The sequence below is a fragment of the Siphateles boraxobius genome, unplaced genomic scaffold (genome assembly GCF_051911475.1).
Source record: "Siphateles boraxobius isolate OS27281-9 unplaced genomic scaffold, OSU_SipBor_1 33, whole genome shotgun sequence".
NCBI classification, from domain to species: Eukaryota; Metazoa; Chordata; class Actinopteri; order Cypriniformes; family Leuciscidae; genus Siphateles; species Siphateles boraxobius.
Window position 1 is genome coordinate 10,716,348 of NW_027508953.1, and position 20,920 is coordinate 10,737,267.

At 37.2% G+C, this 20,920-nt stretch overlaps 1 protein-coding gene across 5 annotated transcripts in view; it reads left to right on the forward strand.

Moving 5' to 3' along the window:
* The window catches only part of cspg5b (chondroitin sulfate proteoglycan 5b), a 42,319-nt gene that overhangs the window by 9,845 nt on the left and 11,554 nt on the right, over positions 1–20,920 (forward strand). For 2 of the 5 annotated variants that reach the window (XM_077195515.1, XM_077195512.1), the window contains exons 2-4: positions 8,091–8,946; positions 13,073–13,261; positions 14,635–14,788. In XM_077195515.1, coding sequence (XP_077051630.1) covers positions 8,091–8,946; positions 13,073–13,261; positions 14,635–14,788 — 1,199 coding nt within the window. Of the gene's footprint in view, positions 1–8,090; positions 8,947–13,072; positions 13,262–14,634; positions 14,789–15,250; positions 15,308–20,920 lie in introns of all 5 variants that reach the window. The other 3 variants (XM_077195513.1, XM_077195511.1, XM_077195514.1) reach the window with 3 other exon arrangements.

Sequence of the window (20,920 nt, forward strand, 5' to 3'; positions counted from 1 at the left end):
TTCCCCGAATTAGGAAATACAAAAAACTTCCGAACCCATCCAAGGTTAAAAATTTAATTGATGTTCAACAAATAAAAAACAGATTTAATACAAATGAACAAATGATAAAGCTTGAGTTGCTGAATATTATATCTGTTACTTCAAAAACACTTATTGTTAATATGATTACAGACTATAACCTAGCTGTAATTTATAGTAATATTTTCGAAATTACTAGTCTAGTTTCTAGTCTAGTCTAGAAGTCTAGTCTTTAGTCTAGTCTAGTCTAGAAGTCTAGTTTCAAATATAATTCTTTTGAAGTGTTGGTGCTTCATGTAACAATATATAGTGCAAATGATAAATCACATTTAAGATTTGTGCTGGCTACTGTATATAGGCAACCAGGGCACCATACAGACTTTATCAAAGAATTTGCTGACTTTCTATCACAGTTAGTACTGGCTGCAGATAAAGTCCTAATTTTTGGTGATTTTAATATACATGTAGATAATGAAAAAGATGCATTGGGATTGGCATTTAAAGACATTCTTAACTCTATTGGAGTTAGACAACACGTGTCAGGACCTACTCATTGTCGTAATCATACTCTAGATCTAATATTATCACATGGAATCAATGTTGATGCTGTTGAAATTCTGCAGCAGAGCGATGACATCTCAGATCATTATCTAGTCTCGTGTAAACTTCATTTAACCAAGGCTGCAAAGCCGACTCCGTGTTACAAATATGTTAGACCTATCACTTCTGCCACTAAAGATTGCTTTATTAATAATCTTCCTGATCAGTTTCATCATCTAAGCATCCCAGATAGCTTAGAAGAACTCGATATTGTGACAGAAGCTTTTAACTCTCTCTTTTCCAGCACTTTAGACACAGTTGCTCCGTTGCGCTTAAAGAAGATCAAAGAAAATAGTCCAACGCCATGGTACAACGCACACACTCAGGCCCTAAAGAGAAAAGCCAGAAAAATTTACCGAACCTGGAAGAAAATTAAACTAGAGGTATTTTGCATTTCATGGAAGGAGAGCTCGATTGCATACAGAGAGACCTTAAAAGCTGCTAGATCTGCTTATTTTTCAACCCTATTAGAAGAAAATAAACAAAACCCGAGGTATTTATTTGAAACGGTTGCTAAACTGACGAATTAAGTTTCAAGCCCAGAAGTTTCCAAGCAGCACAACAGTAATGACTTTATGACCTTCTTCACTTATAAGATTGATATATCAGGGAGAAAATTATAACTATGCAACCGTCTACTACAGCATCGCATCAGGGGGTGCATTGTAGTCTTCCTAAGGAAAAATTTGATTCATTGCTATAGGAGAGGAAGAATTTTCTAAACTCGTTAAATCATCTAAATCGACAACATGTATGTTATGGTGATTTTCCACTACACAGTACCTCGCCTTTGTGTGGTTTTCCATTGCGTAATAGTTGTACCTGTAGGTGCTTTCTGGTACTTTTTTTCGTATCACCTCCGGCGAGGTTCTGAGCGAGCTGAGGCGATACTAAAATGTGACGTGTAAACACGGCAGACTGCTGATTGGTCAGAGAGAATCGTCACTATTCACTGCGTCATCATTGCACGCGCCAGACAGAGTATCCTGAATAACCCCACCATTTTTAAATAGTTTGGCCAGAGACTGCATGATTTTTAAATAGATAAAACTTTTTTTGCCCATGGCAACTCGGAAGAATATGCCGTGTGAGAAACAGCCACATCCCGAGGATCAAGAACAGACACTCAATTTCCTCCATTGTCCTGTGTGTGGATAGCGGGTGTGTGTCGCGTTGAAGATTACGTCACGGCAGTTTCCTGCGGCGTCGCTATGACGACCAGGTACTATTGGGGAGGTACTATCTGCAATGGAAAACGGAGCGAAAAGCGAGCCGACTCGAGTTGAGCTGGTACTGGTAATGGAAGAACCCCATTAGACCCTATACCGACTAATCTATTGAAAGAGATGCTTCCAGTGGTCATAGATCCTCTTCTCAATATCATTAATTCATCTTTGTCACTAGGATATGTACCAAAAACTTTTAAGCTGGCTATGATTATACCACTAGTTAAAAAAACGCAACTTGATCCTACAGAATTAGTCAATTACAGGTCGATCTCAAATCTACCTTTTTTGTCAAAGATACTAGAAAAGGTAGTATCCTCACAACTATGTTCCTTTTTACAAAGAAATGGTATCTGCGAGGATTTTCAGTCAGGATTTAGACCGTACCATAGTGCTGAGACAGCTCTCATTAGAGTCACAAATGATTTGCTCTTATCATCCGATCGTGGTTGTATCTCGCTGCTGGTGTTACTCGATCTTAGTACTTGAAATAGACTCGAAAATTATGTTGGCATTAGTGGAATTGCATTAGCATGGTTTAAATCATACTTATCTGACCGTGATCAGTTTGTAGCAGTAAATGAAGAGATGTCTTATAGATCAAAAGTTCAGTATGGCGTACCACAAGGCTCGGTACTAGGACCGTTGCTTTTCACTCTGGTACAGGCTACCCTTAGATGTTAGATAATGCCATGCTTCATTAGGAAGCATGGCATTAGTTTTCACTGTTATGCTGATGATACTCAGCTCTATATTTCTTCAAGCCCTGACGACACTTACCACCAAATTAATGGAATGCATAGCTGATATAAAAAATTGGATGACTAGTAATATCCTAATACTTAATTCTGAAAAAACAGAGATTCTAATTATTGGACAAAAAACGTCTTCGGTTAGGAACCTCGGTGTGCTCTTTGATACCAATCTTTCATTTGAAAGTCACGTGTCTAGTATCTGTTAAACTGCTTTTTTCCATCTAAAAAATATATTTAAATTACGTCATATGCACTCAATGACAAATGCAGAACAATTAGTTAATGCGTTCATGACATCAAGGCTAGATTATTGTAATGCTCTTATGGGTGGTTGCCCTGCACGCTTAATAAACAAATTACAGCTAGTCCAAAACGCAGCAGCTAGAGTTACTTACCAGAACCAGGAAGTATGACCATATTAGCTCGGTTCTGTCAACACTGCATTCGCTCCCTATTAAACATCGTATAAATTTTAAAATATTGCTGATTACTTACAAAGCACTAAATGGTTTAGCTCCCCAGTACTTGAGCGAGCTCTTAACGCATTATAGTCCTTAAAGTCTATTGCAATCTCAAAATTTCGTCCAGTTGATAATACCTAGAATATCAAAATCGACTGCTGGCAGTAATCCTTTTCCTATTTAGCACCAAAACTTTGGAACAATCTTCCTAACATTGTCCGGGAAGCAGACACAGTCTGTCAATTCAAATCTAGACTAAAAACAAATTAGCATTCACATAACACATTATAGACTTCTATAATTCAATGTTAGGCTGCATAGTTTAGATCAGCCGGAACCGGGAACACTTCCCATAAATCCTGATGTACTTTGTATATCATAAGAAGGATGGCGTCTATGGTTTATCGCAGTCTGCCGGATCCAGGCCGTATCCGGATCTGATGAAGGACCTGCGCCTGGACACGACGGCAACGCAGTCCTGAAGTGTCAACTAGTCTCTCCCTTGTGATGGCCTCCTTCCATTTACCTCTGTACTGATAAAACGTTGTCGGGATAATTCCGATTCACGTGGCTACGCGGAAGCGATAAAAAATTCTCAGAGCCACCAGGCACTGTTTTATGCAAATGAGTGGCCGGATCGCACAAGTTAATAACTAATGATGGTTACGACGGAAGTGAATCAATCAAAACTAACTTTAGCTGGACAATAACTTTATTCTAGAGATGCTGTAAAGCCAAAACAATCTCTGTTACTTTAATTTTCTATTATCACTGTAAAGCTGCTTTGAAACAGTCCATATTGTTAAAAGCGCTATATAAATGAAGGTTACTTGACTTGACTCTTTGGAATGTAATACAAGTTTTTCAGTAATTGCTTTGGGAACATGAGAGTTCACAGATGAAATGAGATGTAAATAGCGACAAAATCTCTTTAAGACAAGTCATTTCCCTCGGCGGCCATCTTTGAAACTCCTCTCGGGCATGCAAGTACAGCTCCTATTTCTTTGAATGGGGAAACATCAAATTCTCCAAAACTGTTCGTCAAGCTTACAATTAAATTTCATATTTGAAATCACCAATGAAATCTGAAAACAACTGTCTCATACATTTTCTTTCTTATGCTCGAATCATGGCAGTTCATATGGATCAGTGAAAACTATTAAAAACGCTGTATTATGTATGCCAGGCCAGTAGTTGGCGAGGTCAAGAAACACTACGTGTCTATAGACTGAACACGTAATACGCACATGACGTCACTGTTTTCACAAATTCACGTTTTTGTCGTTTAAACCGACAAAAACTTGCACTTTAAAACCCGTTTTCAAAAGTTTGCATTTTCAGACCCCAATACGTCATTGTCGTGTAAATGAACTACCAAAATGCATAAAAGGTTTTCAGTTTTTAGTTGAAAACTGTGTTGTGTAAACGGACCCTCCGAGAGAGAAAGCTGGTGGGAGGGATAAGAGGAAGACAAGTTGACATTTGCAATTTTCTATGCTCTGCAATAAGTTTTTTCCACACTCAAGAGTGTTACATAAGCAAGAAATGTCAACTAGAGACTGAGAGAGGAAGATTGTGTGCTGTTTTTTAATGAAGATGAAGAGAGAACATTGCAATGGATTACATTCAACAGTACAGTGCTGCTGTAGCACTAAAGCTTAATGTTTACATTTGTCTTCATTGATATTATTAAATTAGTTTCTTGATTATGTGTTATATTGATTGTAATTACAGGCAATGAGCACTGTGAGATAATGAAGACCGCATACTTTCACACACTCTTACAACTTTAAATATCTCACTGGTGAGGTCATGAGAAAATAGTTCCTTTCTCACTCTCAATCATCTTAACCCCCCCCCACCCCCCACCACCACCACCACCACCACCACCACCACACACTCACTATTCCCCTCTCTCTTGCGATCTTGACATGCTTACTAAACAGGCGACTGAAATTCCTCTCAATGGCTTTGGCATTGGGTGGAAAGAGAAACGCACTATCGCTGTCACATTTTCTCATCTTCACTCCATTATAGCTTGTGTTTTTTGTGTTATTTTTCTTTCAGCGTCTCTTTCCCCAACCTCTCTTTTCTGTCACCTGACCCCTTTGAAAATCAAAACAACTGTTTTCCTCTTGTAGCCTCTCTCTTGCTCTGTCTTTGTGTCGTGACAGTGTTTTATATTCGTCAATCCAGTGACTGTATCATTTAGCCTTTAAATTATTTAAATATTTAAATATTTCAAAATAGATTTATAAGGATAGAAATATTGCATTGATATTAAACTCTGTGCTGGTGGGAACCTAGATTAGAATATAATAGAGTACTATAACCTCACGTGAGGTAAGTGAGAAATGATTCATGCATACACTGTCATCTCCGTTTCCCTTTCATGGGGGACTGTGTGAATAAATGAATGGGAGAAAGAGAGGAAGTGATTCAAGTGGATAGGACAGAGGGGTCTCTGTTTTACATGGCTTTTGAGATGTTCCAAAATGGTAGCCTCTTTACATTGCTTCTTGGCAACTTTGTGTGTGAGTGTCTGTTAGGGGTTGATGTGTGACTCACATTTAATTTACAATGAAGAGGAATTAAACCATGGAGACTGAATTTCACAGTGTCAGTCAAATATTTTAAAGTATATTGTTAAAAGTCATTCAGTAAAATGTGACAAAATATTCCTCAATTCTGATTTTTGAGACTGTTTGTATTTAAATTATCAGAATTTATTTGGCAAGTGTACACTAATACAAGGATATTTAAATGCTCATGTTTGCATGCTTTGTTATATGTATCATATTTTGTATTAATTAATTATTTTATTGTATTGCTTTAATAGGCTAATTTATTTAAAACACAGTACCTTTCAAAAGTTTGGGGTCAGTTAGACATTTTAATAAATTAATATTTATAGCAAGGAAGCACGGAATTGATTAAAAGTTACAGTAACGCCATTTTATACTACAATTGATTATGGTCACACTTTAGGTTAGGGTCCAAATCCAATTTCCACTATTAACTAGGATATTGGATGTTTATTAGTACTTATAAACCAAGCACATTTTAATACCTTATTCTGCATCACCAAATTCTACATCCCTTCATCCTGCCCTAAACAACTACATTACTAACTATTAACAAACAGTAATTAGGAGTTTGCAGCAATAGTCGTAGTTAATAGTGAGAATTGGATTTGGACCCTAATCTAGAGTGTGACCGTAATCATTTGTAGTTGGCAACCCTTTCATATGAATAGAAAGTTCAAAACAACAGGTTTTATCAAAGAATCCCGAAAAGGAAAAGTTCTTACCGTTTCCACAAAAATATTAAGGAGCACAACGAATGTTTCTTGAGCACCAGATTTACAGAATGATTTCTGAAGGATCATGTGACACTGAATACTGGAGTAATGATGCTGAAAAATTCAGCTTTGCATCTCAGGAATAAATTGTTTTAACATATATTCAAATAGTTACAGTAAATGGTCATAACATTTTACACAATTACTGTATTTTGATTAAATAAATGAAGTCTTGGTGAGCACAAGAGACTTATTTCAAAAACATTAAAACAATCTTACTGAGCCCAAACTTTTGGACGGTAGAGTATTTATTTCGTAATATAATATATTAGACAATCAGGAATTAAAATTTCCATGTGTGTTAATATTGTTAGGGTTCTGTCACTTCTGTCTAGTCTATTTCTTGGTTTCGTTGACACTCCTGTTTTGTCTTGTCTCTGTGCCTTGTTTCATGTACTTTCATGTCATTTTTTGTCTTGTGCTGTGTAGCACGCGGCTTGTGTTTTCACTAGCTGTGTGCTTTCATGTTGTCATGTTTTGTGTGAACACGTGGCTTATGAGTGTTCTCATTGGCTGCATGTCCATGTCTGTTTTGTGTGAGCACATGGCCTGTCATCGGTTTCCTTTTGCCATGTGCTCTCCTGTCAATTTGTCTTGCCCCGCCCATCTTGTTTCCTGATTATTGATTAATTTGCCCCACCTGTCCTCCCTCGTTACCTGCTTTGTTTGCTCTCCCTATTTATTGTCCTTGTGTGTTCAGTCCTGTGCTGGTTTGTTGTCGTAATTCTATCTTGTATGTTTTCCCCCTCAGGGTAGTTTTTGTTGTCTGTTTTGTTTTATTAATAAAGAAGCCCTTGTTTCCTGCACTTGAGTCCTCGCCTCATCTCCTCAACCCCAAACCCTGACACATATGAGGTGCATTACATTAGATTGGATTACAGCATCAAGAGTAAACGCCTCCAGACAATCAATTAGGTCAGTGAGATTTTACCAGTGTAAGAGGAATTCCCCATTGTGTGTTTATCTTTGTGCATTAAAGCTTACCCATCTCTCTCTCCAGACTGACCAATGCAAGTCTCAACCTACAGCCCTTAATCCTAATCTGAATCCCAATCTTGGCCCAAGCTCAGGAGGGTACATTAGTAAAACAGACCTCCTAATCCAGCTACCACAAGCCGCTTTGGAAAGAAATCGGGGGCCTCTCAGACAGCAGTGTATAATTAAGCAGATTTGTCCGCGTGTGTGTGTGTGTGTGATACTTAGAATGTGTTTTGTATTTTGTTCTCTCTCTGCATGACTGTGGAGTTGCTGAGTTTGCAGTATTGTAACAAGTAATTGCTTGTGAAGGAGTTCTTATGCCACTTGGATTTCTCACAAACTAAAATCTTACTGATTTCTCACAGCACTAACCACACACTAGGATTTTCGGATGCTTAGCTATGTAATGTAAAAGTGAGTGATATGTTATGCTTAATTTTTTATATATATATTTATATATATATATATATATATAAGACTGGAGTAATGGTGCTGAATAAATATTATTTATATATTTATATTTATAATAAATATATTTATATATTTTAAAAAACCTAAACCTGGTATGTGAAAACTGGAGTAGAAATGGCGAAATTAATTCCCACTATTAGTAAATAAATTGAATTGAACAATCAGCAAAAATAAATAAATTGAGGTATAAGATTGTCAATGACTTCTTTTTTTTTTTCAGGCAGTTCATTTATCTCCAATTCTACTGGCACTAACTCCTCAGACTTGAATGGGGTTGGGCTTAAGCCTACACTTCCTGGTGAAGTCACACCTATAGCCCAGGCCAACATTCACTCTCGGAAACCACGAGCTGGGGAGGAGTCCGGCAGTGGTGGAGAAACCTCAACCAGTGTTGTGAAGGACATCAGTGTTGATTCATCCAAAAGGGAACACCTCCTTGACCTGCTGATAGATGGCATAGCTGCACGGCTGCCCACTCTGGCTGAACCCCGGGCACGTGGCTTTTCCCAGCTAGACTTTAGCGAAGAGGGAATCGAGAAGAGTGCCCCTCACTGGAAGAGTGAGAGACTACAAGCAGATGGGACGTTGTTTGATGAAGTCACTATTCCTCCTCCTGAGTTTACCCATTCCCATCCAGAAGAAATTATCACAGTGAATTTTTACAACCCTTCTCACCAACAGCACATTGTCCATGATCCTCCCTCTTGGGTTCAGGAGCTCCAGGGAGGAGATCCAACCTCCTGGACACTTTCTGATTTTTATGATTATCTGTCACCTGACTATTCGCCCACCGAAGTTTACCAAGAGGACAGCCAACCAACGCCACCTGACATGGATGATGAAAACGTTCCTCTCGTTGCCAGCGCGGTTCCCTCCAACACGAGAGTTTTGAACCCTGATGATGGTGGATCTGGAGAAACTTCACCTGGAGTATCTGACATGCTTGACAACTCTGGTTGTCTTCTTGGATTTGTGCGTATCAACAGCACATGTGTCTCACCATGCGACATCTTCACCAGTTACTGCTTCAATGGGGGGCAGTGTTATGTGGTTGACGGTATTGGCGCCTTTTGCCGGTAAGACGTATGCATGTGCGTAAAGGCCCTTTCACAGCAAGAACAATAAATATAACAATAACTAGCGACATTCTGTTTTTCATAAGCCGTGCTGTAGTTGTCATCTCCCACTTTAAATGCTCAAGCTCTTTAAAGTCGATTGGATTCTGTCAATGTAATCATTCATTGGCTGGAAAAATTGGTTTTGAAAGTGATTATCTTTCCCCTGTGTTGTTATTGTTATAGCTGCGGGTTGGACTTCCCCATTCTCATAGAATTAGAATGATTATTAAAACTTTATAGTTATAGTTTTTGTCCTTGGTGTGAACAGGCTTTTAACAGTTACAGTTATCTCATTAAGGTCATCATAATGCACTCCAAAAATATGTTCAATGGACTTACTCTGCTAGAATCTACAGCATCTGATTAAATACTGATGAGTTTGAAGATGTATCTCAATCCTTTGGTTGTGTTCATGCATCTGTTCAGGGTGCGGGATTATGTTTGTTTTACATTTTCAAGAGAAGCTTAGTGCTGGTCTCTCAAATGTCCCAAAGTCAAATGTTGGGATTGAAGACGGATTGAGTCTCAGTTGGAGGCATCTCTTGGGAACAGTTGTAAAACGGCCTATCCTCAATGATCTTGAAACTGGGCCAAGCTCATGCAAACATGTGGGTTTGGGCTAACTAGGTCATGCAAGCATTTTTACAGTGTGCGTCAGTTGCCATAGGGTTTATTGGAAAGCTTTAGGCCTTTATCTAAAAGCTCAATTACACAATGTTTTGATTCTAGTGTAACACCACCGCTCTGACATTTTTATTATTGTGAATGTATAACTTGTCGGTTTTGAATATGGTAAAGGAAAAGGTCGGACAGGCTATATCATTGTTTAAAGTCCCCCTGTAGTCCATCATTTTATCCCTTAACTTACATTTGATCACCAAAATGACATATTCAAATGTTTTTTCCTTGAAAGAAATTTCATCATGCCTTAAATTATGTAACTACACCCTTGCCTCATTTAGTATACGCTGTTCTATGAATATGCAAATTAACCCCAGCTCCACTCGCCCGAACCAGCTCAGAGATCCTCTCGTTTACCATCACACGATGACGTGGTTGGTTACAAGGTAGTTTGTGACGTCAGAAACAGCAGCGAATTTCAAACCGTATTTTTGAGACTGTCTTCTGCAGTTATAAGGAGAGAATACTCAGCAATGATGTTGACTTACGAATTTGCACAATTAAGAACACCACATAGACATATAAACAACATTAAAAGCTTGATTTTCAACACAGGGGGACTTTTAAGTTCTCCAAGTTGCTGCTGCATGAACACGAAGGCATCTCTATTGCTGTAGGTTGAGGAAAAACTACAGCAACAACTCACTTATATAATTTATTATTCCCCTCCATCTGCTAGAAATATCGGCGATCATTAGCTGTTGCCTTAAACGCACTTGATCCAGTATGGGTTGTGTGGTTGGGTAGAACAGAACAATCTAGTTTTTCAGTAATACATTCCCAGTGCCTTCAAAAGTCTATCTACCATTATTAAATACAAATACTTTTATGAAACACCAAAAATTACATTAATGCTATTAACACTAATAATTGCAATAGTGTAATAACCAAATAAACATGCTTTTCGATCCCCATTATCTTTCTTTTTGTTTTTTAAGTAGTTTACCGCACAATATTGGTAAAATGCTTTAATACTGATATATACGTCATTCTTGAGATGATGTGTGTTGAATTCCTGTGTACATATTAAGAATGTTTAGCATTTATCTCATTCACAATCAACTGCTAAAATTTCAGTTCCACACTCTGAATTCTCCAAGCCTGTCATGGTGGCTTGGCGGCATGTCACTCTATATTAAACCAGCCTCCACTATTGCCACAACCCTATACTCAGAGGCCCATGCAGACCCTTATTAAACATTTGCTCAAAGGGATTTGGGTCAGAGCCCAGATCTGTGAATGTGTGTATTTCAGTTTAAGAGCTAAAGACCCTGCATCGAGCTGGTGGTTTGAGCCATAATAGTGGGGTTTGGGGAATCTTATTTGTGTGCAGTGAAGCCTCAAGGTTAGATGATGTGATGTGTTAAGCTGCCGTGTATTAGACCATTTAGACCACTTGCTCTGCGTGGGATACTGCCCATGCCCATGACAATCCCTTTCTTCCTTGTCTTATTGTAATGGATCTGTGCACATTATTCCAAAAGAATAGCTTGGCTAATAAGTAAAATAAATAAAACATCAAGGTCAGTAAACAAGTTAAAAAAATATATTTTTCTATTTCATTTAAATTTATTTATAATAATAACAATAAGCCTAATAAAATGGGTAAAAGAAAGTAAAATATAAATAATTAGACAATTATCCATTTTGTTTGGTTATTTAAAATAAATAATACAAGTGAAAATAAAATGATTAGATTAAATATATAATTCGAAAAAATATTAGAATGTTAGAAATATTAGAATTTTTTTGCTGATCTTTTAATTTTAATCATTTTTACTTTATTTTTATTTTACTTAGTTTTTTTTACTGATCTGTTTTACTTAATTTTATTTCATATGTGTATTTATTCATAACAAAATTAACATAGGCATGAATAATAAAATGGTAATTTTGAAAAAAAAAATAGATCTGTTTATTTTAATTGATCTCTTTTACTTTATTCATTTACGTTATATATTTAAGCAATCCCCCATTCAGTGAGGCTCCATTGTAGTATGTATGGGCAACTTTCAATCAGACTGTGGTGTGTGGCATATGCCGCAGGGCTATCTTGTCGATCGCTGAGAGAAAGAGTGACAGGGTGATGTCTACACAAATGGGGTCAGTGTTAGAAAAGTCCAGGTTTCCATCTGCGGGGCATGTTAATAATGGCCTATTAGATTAACATACTATTTGGGGGGATCCAGAGGGTGGTGCGGGCTTAATTTGCTGATATGTGTGCATTTGCTGAAATAGTAAATGCTTCTGTTTAACCAGGCCAATGGCTGACCCCTCACTAAATAGAGGGGTAGTTTGTAATAGACCATAAAAATGAGTTTCAAATGGATATCTTTAGGCTAAAGAGTAAACATGGCCTACATGCACACTGAGCATGATTTCCTCTGCTGATTGATGGGTCTTTCACTCATTACAAAATTTACCCATACTGAGTGTACTACTGAGTGTATGTTTGTGTTTGTTGTTGCATGTCCGTTAGTCTGATGACATTTATTTATTTGACTTGGCCTAATTTTCAAGCAAATAACATGAAATATCATGTCTAATAAGGTAATTTATGTTTATTGAAATGTCGTTTATTGAAATGTCGTATGAAAGCAATATAACACTCGCACCCACATACTTTTTGAGTATTAACATGGTTCCGATTTACCTGCTGGATTCCGTCTCAACGGACAAACCACACGAGCTAACATCTTCAGTAAGATATTGAACACCTCAGACACTAGAACCATGACAACACTTTTGTAATATGGTAAATGAGAGAATTTGGAAATCTATTTTGAAAGATGTGAATTGTGCATAGCTCAGGTGCTTAATTCTCTGTGGGACCAGCACACGCACATCCTTGACAGGGCCATCTGTCCAGTCGTGCAGCTGGAAGCTCTGTAGGACTAACCTTGCAGATTCTCATTGTAATGATAAATGGGTCAACAGGCCACATAACACACTCACAGCACACTTATAGTGAACAAGGATACTTACATCTATAGTGTTTATCTCCCTTTTTTTCTTTTATCTGTGTTTGTCGTGGCCATGATAACTTGTTCTTTTTTTTCTCTACATTCATTGTTTCTGTTGCCAATAAATTCCCGTAATAAAAATCACAAATGAGATCTTAATCTTGAGATCTCAATGTCACAAACTATTCTCAGATTTGCCATGATTTCAACATTTTCAATCGAAAATGGAAGATTTTTAATATGAACTCATCACATAATGGTATAGCCATTTTATTTTTTCCTAAGGAATAAACTTGTTCTCCTGAGCTATACAATTCCAAAACTCTTTACCAGATTTACGTCTGTGTTCACATAGACTGCATTATCCCGAATTCTGCTCATAGACTTTTGTGACAATTTCATGTGAAAGATTTTTCCCTAACATCTCTCTTGTTTTGCAGGTGTAACATTCAGGAGTATATATGGAACAAGGGCTCCAGGTGTGAGTCTGTTATTTCAAACTTCCAAGTGATGTGTATAGCAGTGGGCGGGGCCGCCATCATGTTGCTCCTCCTCTTCATGATTATAGTCTTTTTCTCCAAGAGGCTGCACATGCTTAAGACTGAAAACCGACGTCTTCGCAAGCACAGGTAAAACTTACATGTAAACTTGCACTCCTAAGGACACTTCCTAGAGTCTTAGTTTCAGATTCGGCGATTTAAATATCAATTGATTGAGCTGAATACATATTGGTGCATACATAGAGTAGTACAATAAAATGTACAGTGTTAAAATGGGATTTGAACACAAATGACATCACCGTTCTTTCCTAAAAGTAGGCCAATCTGACAGTGCATCACATGTGAGTGTGTGTATGTGTGACTGAGAGGGTGACCTATATACTGTGCTGCCAAAGGCATTTAAACAGTCCTAGTGAGGGGTGGATAGAGAGGAGAGGAGTGGAAGAGAAGAGAAATGAGGGGAGAGAAAGGGAAGGGAGCACAGTGATGAAGAAAAAATAATAACAGTTAAAAGTCTGTGTAAGTCTGAGTTCTAATCTGCTGCAGGTAACATCTGTGTGCCCGCAGTAACAACATGAGCTGTTAATCCAGTGCATTAAATATAATAAAAATGTCCAAGTCACTGCAGTAGAATACCAAGTTAAAGACCCTGAAATTAAAATCAAAGTAGCTCATGTTTATTTGCTTTGAGGCCATCTGAGTTTACCTCCTTGGTACACATGGTCATGTACAAACTTTTGTCTAATAAAATCCTGTGTAGAGTGAGAATATCACCTGCTTATCAACTAGCGAAAGTCATATGTTTTTTGGGGGGATTTTGTAAAAAATATTTAAATTGTTTTGAAGCTTGTTTTGAAGCTTTTAACTTTAAAAAGTTAAAATCTTACCAACCCTAATCTTTTTAACGGTAGTGTATATCAACACAGGAAAGTATAGAAGCTTGTTTCCACCACAGAATAAAAAATTAAAGATAATTGTGACTTTTTATCTCACAATTCTTACTTTTCTCGCAATTGCGAGTTTACATCAAAATTGCATGATATAAAGTCACAATTGTGAGTTATAAAGTAAGATTTGCATGTTATAAAGTCGGAATTTTGTGATATAATTTCGCAATAAGTCACTATTCTTATATTACGCAATCCTGACTTTTCTCAGAATTGTGAGATAAACTCACAATTACAAGTTATAAAGTCAGAATTGTGATATATAAACTTCCATGTCTCGCAATTCTCATTTTATGACTTGCAATTTCGAGTTTATATCTCGCAATTCTGAGAAATAAAATGAGATGTGAACTTGCAGTAGGGAGATAAAAAGTCACAATTATCTTTTTTAATTGTTTTATTCTGTGGCGGAAACAAGCTTCCATAGGAAAGAAATAATGGGCTTATCAAAAGCATTTAATTGGATCATTAATAGTAATATCTCCCAGAATTAAGCTCCCATTTAATTGATTCTATCCATTTTACTATCTCTTGTTCTCTCTCTTTGTCTTTCAGTAAATGCCGCCCAAAGTCGGAGCAGCACATTGATAACTTCTCGCTGTCCACTGTCGCAGAGGGCTCTCAGGCAAATGTAAGGAAACTGTGTGACACCCCGACTAACCTCCCCAATGCCTGTGCTTTGGCTTACTATGATAACATTATGTGTCAGGTAACTTCCTCTCCTGTCTTTCCCTCTTGTTTTCCACTGTGCATGAGAAAATGCTCGCTCTGTCTCAGCCTTCTCCTTTACTGTTTTACTCTTTAATTGTGTGGTAGATCTTTCTTTTCCACTCTTCTCTTTATCATTAGTTTAATGATAAATAGAGACATCTTCTTCTTCCTCACCATCTCTTTGTCATTGATTCGCTTGTGCCCCCTGAGGCCATGTGAAGTACTACAGGCTGCATGAATCATTGCGGTAACTGGAATATTTTGTGTTTCCAATCAATGCAATGATTGTCAAATGGTTAAACCTAAATTAGAGTTTCAGTCCTAAGTGTTTTTATACAGGATACAGTGAATATAATGGAGTATCTCCTGGGGCGGATGGCGATTTAATTAAGAGGGCATGATAACAAAGTATTAGAAGTGTGTCAGTAGAGTAATCCTCTCTCGCCACCCCACTCCTTAGAAAACCATGAGCAGATACACGTGGGAATATAAACCCAAAGAGGATCCCTGCGGTGAGGTAAGATGACTCGAACTGACCTCCTCCCAATCTGCTTTGATACCCTGCGGCTACACTTTAATCCTGTGGCTTCATTATTACTCACCTCCAAAAGTAGTTGTAAAAACACGTTTCCCCCTTCCTGAGAAATGATATAGAAAAGCAAGAATAGATTTAGTGGATAAAAATAGAGACATGTCCTCACCGTAGTTGCTATTTTGATTTTTTTTTACTGTGAGAACTTGATTTCTGTAACTTAACATCTTGCTAGCCAGCATAGTGTCACTGTCAGCTGTTAAACTTTGTGCATTCGCCCGAGCCCTAACAACACAGTGACCTTGTTAAAATTTGTGTTGACAACTCTACAAGGTTTGTGCAGAGTAATGTCTATACCACATACATTTTTTTGTATGAAATATTTAATTAAATATGGAATATTTAATTGTGCATGCTAATTTCCTCTATTACATGTAGATTATCTTTGTCATCATGTAATGTCCAGTTAATCCTTTAAAAAAAATAATAATAATTTGATGACTTGAAATCTGGGTTTCTATATGCAGCTTAATAAAGTATGGAAGTAAAATTAAGGATTTCAAAAAAATACATTAATCATACAAGCAGTGTTTTCATAGCAAAAGTTTAAGCCAAAGTATTACATGCATAACAAGTATTTAGTCAAACACCAATTCAAGGCACACATTTCATTAGCTAAACTGTTACCATAAGTGAGTGTCACTAAACGAATGTTCACTCAATCCAGCAACAGATAAAAGAGCAGACTATAAATCAGACTGTACTTTGCTGTTTGGTGATCATGCAAAATCAAATCACATTTACTGTATCAAACTGGTGTGTCAGAGGTGAACATATGCAGGTTATAAAGCTTTTTAGGTTTCTTCTCATAAGCACGTTATCACTTTGAGAAAACTAATGAAAAAACTGAGAAAATTAAAATATTTACAGATGAAATGACTGTTCACTGTGCCAAATACAATGCTGAAAATAATGCTGTATGAATCATGTATGTTAAATATGGTCAGAAAAATCTACTGAGTGGTTTGGATATTTGAGAATAGAATTTTGAAATGAAAAATATGTATTTGTGAACTGTTAAATATTAATATATTTTTTTAATATACTGTACATTATAATGTTGTGTATTCTCATTTGTAGCATTCCAGACATATGTAAGCCCATTTCTGCCACATAAGAAAAAAAAACATTAGAGACAGAAACAACAAGAGAAACATTAGGGTTTCACAGAACAGAATCCTGGGTTATCTTGCTTCACATTAACATCGCAAAAGCAGTTCTAACCCTGCTCTGGAGTGAGATTTCATAACCCTGTGTAAAAAGCGGTGCTAACCCCGCATCTTAATTACAAGTGTGAAACGTTTCTCTACCCGGGATTATAATAACGACAATAAGTAATACCGTAAGCGCAGTGTAAAAAGCCCTATTTCAGGGATTCCCCAACCCTGCTCCTTAAGAGCTACCATCCTGCAGACTTCAGTTCCAACCCTGCTCCAACACACTGTAATTATCCTGCAATTATCAAGTAACCTTAAACACTTCGAACACTTCGAGGGGTTGGAGACCCCTGTCCTATTTAAACTTTCTGTTTTGGGTACAAGTAAGAGTACAAGCTCTGTGCTCCCATCTTTTGGTAACCTTTCAGGGTAGACTGCCATGAATAAATGTTGCACAGACTAGCGTGTAACATTTGATCTTTAAACGAGGACCAAAGGTTTGTCTTACTTCTATATTCACCCACTCAGGGACCTATTTCCCTGCAACACCTGGTGAACCTTGAACTTGTCAGACCCTGTTGTCCAGTACTTTGATTTAGGCCATTTATTTATACTGAATTGAAAATAAAACCTAGTTTATTTTCTGCCCATTTTTCTTTTGGTATTTTTTTTTTATTGCCTTCACAAATGCAATTTTTTAACCTCAGTCAACTTCTGTCGGCCCAGTCCCCCAATGATTTCATACTGGAAAAGACTCTTTTATGATTAAAGAGAGTTGACAGCTTCACTGTGCAACGGGGAGGAGAAATAGAGCAAAACTGAGATGAGGCAAGAAATGATGGATGATTGATGACAGACTGTTGACGAAAGAGCCATGAAAATATCCCTAGGTGACTTTGTTTACTTGTGAGTGGTTTACTTGTCTTTCCACCTCCTGGGAGAATTTATTTGACATTTTTTATCTTCTCTCTTGACATTGAGTATTTACACTTCTGATTTCAGCAGCGTGAATGAAGTCTTTTCTTTCCTTTGTGGTTTCATAAGGGATATCACAGGTAGCAAGATATTAGAAATATTCAAAAAAGCTTTGCTTTTAATCGACTTGTGTTTTAATGCCTAGCATTAGTTAATCCAACAGTCTCACACTCACAGCAGTAAACGTTGCTTTAAAAACACAATTTTAACAAGTATTGCTTAACAATTATAACAATGCCTTATGAATGAGTAAGGTTTACTGTTCGTGGCATATTATCCAGTTAATGTTACCACTATGCTTATATTGTGTTGATTATGTCTTAAAATTGTGCAGATATCCCTTGAAAGTCCTGGTTGTGGATCAGTTTATGCTCTGAAATTGATCATTTCCTCCTCTGAGCTGTGGAGTAAAAACTGAATTCAGATCCATGCGCTCACCTCATGAGCTCCAGACAGTTTTGTTTGTTATGGTTCTCCAGGGCCTTGTTTACAGCTAGTATTAAGATCCGGTGATCTGAAAAGTCAGTTTGAGTGATCAGACCACAATGCATTCTTAGGATGAACGTCTTCAAATGTGTATGGCATCCCAGACAAATGGAAGCCCCTTTCCACCACACAAGAAAGAAGAAAAATTATACTTTTGGTGATTCGTAATTGACACAAGGTCAAAAAAAGATAATTTATATGGGCAGTTATTATCATAATTTTGACTTGTCGAAATTAAGTCATTATTATTAGAAAGTCAACTGAAACAAAAAAAATACTTACCTATTGACTCTCAATTTCTTCTTTTCGTAATTATGAGTTTTGTCGATTTTGAATTTCTCATAATTTAGACAGTCATAATTATGAGATTAAGTCAATCATAACAGTTGAAATTGAGATACTAAATGAGAAATGTGAAATTGACAACAGTTAAAATCGACTTGTCGACTGAGTCAATTGATGTTAATCTTTTGTTTTAGAGTGCCCCATTATGCCATTATCCCAAAGTATCCTAATTTTGTTTTATCCTACAACAGGTTTATGTGCATCAAAGTTAAAAAAACACTTTAATTTTCTCAATATACATTGCACATCACCACATGCTTTGCTCTGATTGGCCAGATAGCACAGTCTGTTGTGATTTGGTCTATACCGCTTACATTTCGGGAGCTAAACGCCCATTACTATTACTGACCTTAAGCTCCGTCCGGAGGCTTCCTAAAGCTCACCGATTGTACACATTGTAGAGACAGTTACGATGATGTTGATTTTACCATATCAATCCCCAGCGAGAGTCCGATGATGAAACATTGGAAGAACTAGTTATTGAACCCGAACCTCAATCTCAAGGACGACTTGAGCAGGACATTTCTCAGTGATACACTACTCAGTTTGAGGTACATTATGAAATGTTTCAACTGTAATTCCTCACCATCAGCATTAATAAGTGTATGTCCATCAACAAACCGATGTATATTTCTCATTTATTGCAGAGCACAAGCGGGAACTGCATCAATAACAGTGCATACGTTAGCCGAGCTCTAATGTGAATGACTTGTTTTAACGTGTGTTAAAAAACATCAATTTTTGCTCCACCATTGCTCCATCTTTTACTCAAAGTAGTAAGAATGACAGACAATCTGCATTAATGAACACACAGCTGCTTAGCAGAAGTATTTCAGTAAGCCATTAACATGTTAGCCGTAAACGTACACAATATAAAACCCAAAACTACGTAAATTGAACACCCATTAGAAAATATATTCATCAATGATTAAATCATACTTACAGGTTGTGATTCTGAGGAGCAAGCTGGTCCAAATAAACTGGGTAGGCTACTGGCCCATCTTTCCAGAGCAAGTGTTTTGTTTTGCAAATCCCACGTTGAACTCTGAGATTTGAGAAGCAGTCTTCAGTAAAATTACGTGTTGTTGTGGGGTGGTCAAGTTGTCTGCGGGTGGACAACGTACAACATAGGTGGGCGTTATGCAAATGTATTTTCTAGTGACATTTAACCATCACACAGTGGGATTCGAATTACAGATGACACATTTAGGGGGTTCAGAATCGAAACTTTATAAAATTTATTTATCGCGGACTTTCGACTTTTTTAGGCCTACTTTGAAGAGTGTTTACATCCAAAAACAGCTATATTACACTGCATGAAAGGGAATATTTGAAAAACCATAATAGGGGCACTTTAATTGATTTATCTCATAATTATTACTACGAAATAAACTCTATTAAAATAAAAAAATAAGTTATTATTTGTCTTTGTTGTCATACTTTTTACGTCAGAATTGTTTTTGTTTTTTTATTACTGCATGGTAATTGAAAGAGCCACAGGCTGCGTCCGAAATTGCCTATTCTCTTGAGTGGGTACTTATTTTGAATAAGTAATTACTTGCCAACCGCTAAAAATGTCAAGTCAAGTCATCCTCATTTATATAGCACTTTTAACAATGTAGATTGTTTCAAAGCAGCTTGACAGAGATAAAAATATAATTTAAGGTAACAGAGTTTGGTTTAGTTTTATAGTGGTTCTGGACAAAAAAAATTCCAGCTAAAGTTAGTTTTGATTGATTCACTTCCGTCTAAATGATAGTTTGTTATTAAATTGGGGGCCGCTAAGACGACACCGTTCTCTCTAAACAGACTTTAAACGCGAACCTGTGATAGACGCTGATGGCGTTCACATGAGCACTAAGAATTGATTCTATATTTATGTGTGTTTGAATATATGTGCGCAGGTTTGTAATTCCTTACAAACCATGCCTAAACAAACTACTTGTCTTGTCTATAAATTTTGATGCAGAGTTTTATTTTATCTTATCACTTCGGGTAGGTACGCGAACCAAAAAAATCCACAACGCTTTATCTGTAGAGTGGTATAGGGATCCTCCATAGGGAGAGGCTAGTTGGCACTTCAGCACTGCATTGTCATCGGGTCCAGGCGAAAGTCCTTCGTCAGATCTGGAAACGGCCTGGATCCGGCAGGCTGCGGGAAAACCTCGGGATAATCAAAGACACTAAAATTAGCGTAGATGCCATTCTTCTTATGATGTAACGAGTACATCAGGATTTGATGGAAGTGTTCCCAGTTCCGGCTGACCTAATCTAAGCAGCCTAATATTGAATTATAGAAGTCTATAGAGTGTTATGTGAATGCTAGGTCAAAGAGATGTGTTTTTAGTCTAGCTTTGGACTGACAGACTGTGTCTGCTTTCCGGTAATGTTAGGAAGATTGTTCCAAAGTTTTGGTGCTAAATAGGAAAAGGATCTACCGCCAGCAGTCGATTTAGATATTCTAGGTATGAGAAAAAATGTACAGAAAACGTTCTGTATAGAATGAATGTGTGTAGTATGAATGAAATTTGGATATATTGCCATGTTGTCCTAATCATGTGACCTACCAGCATCA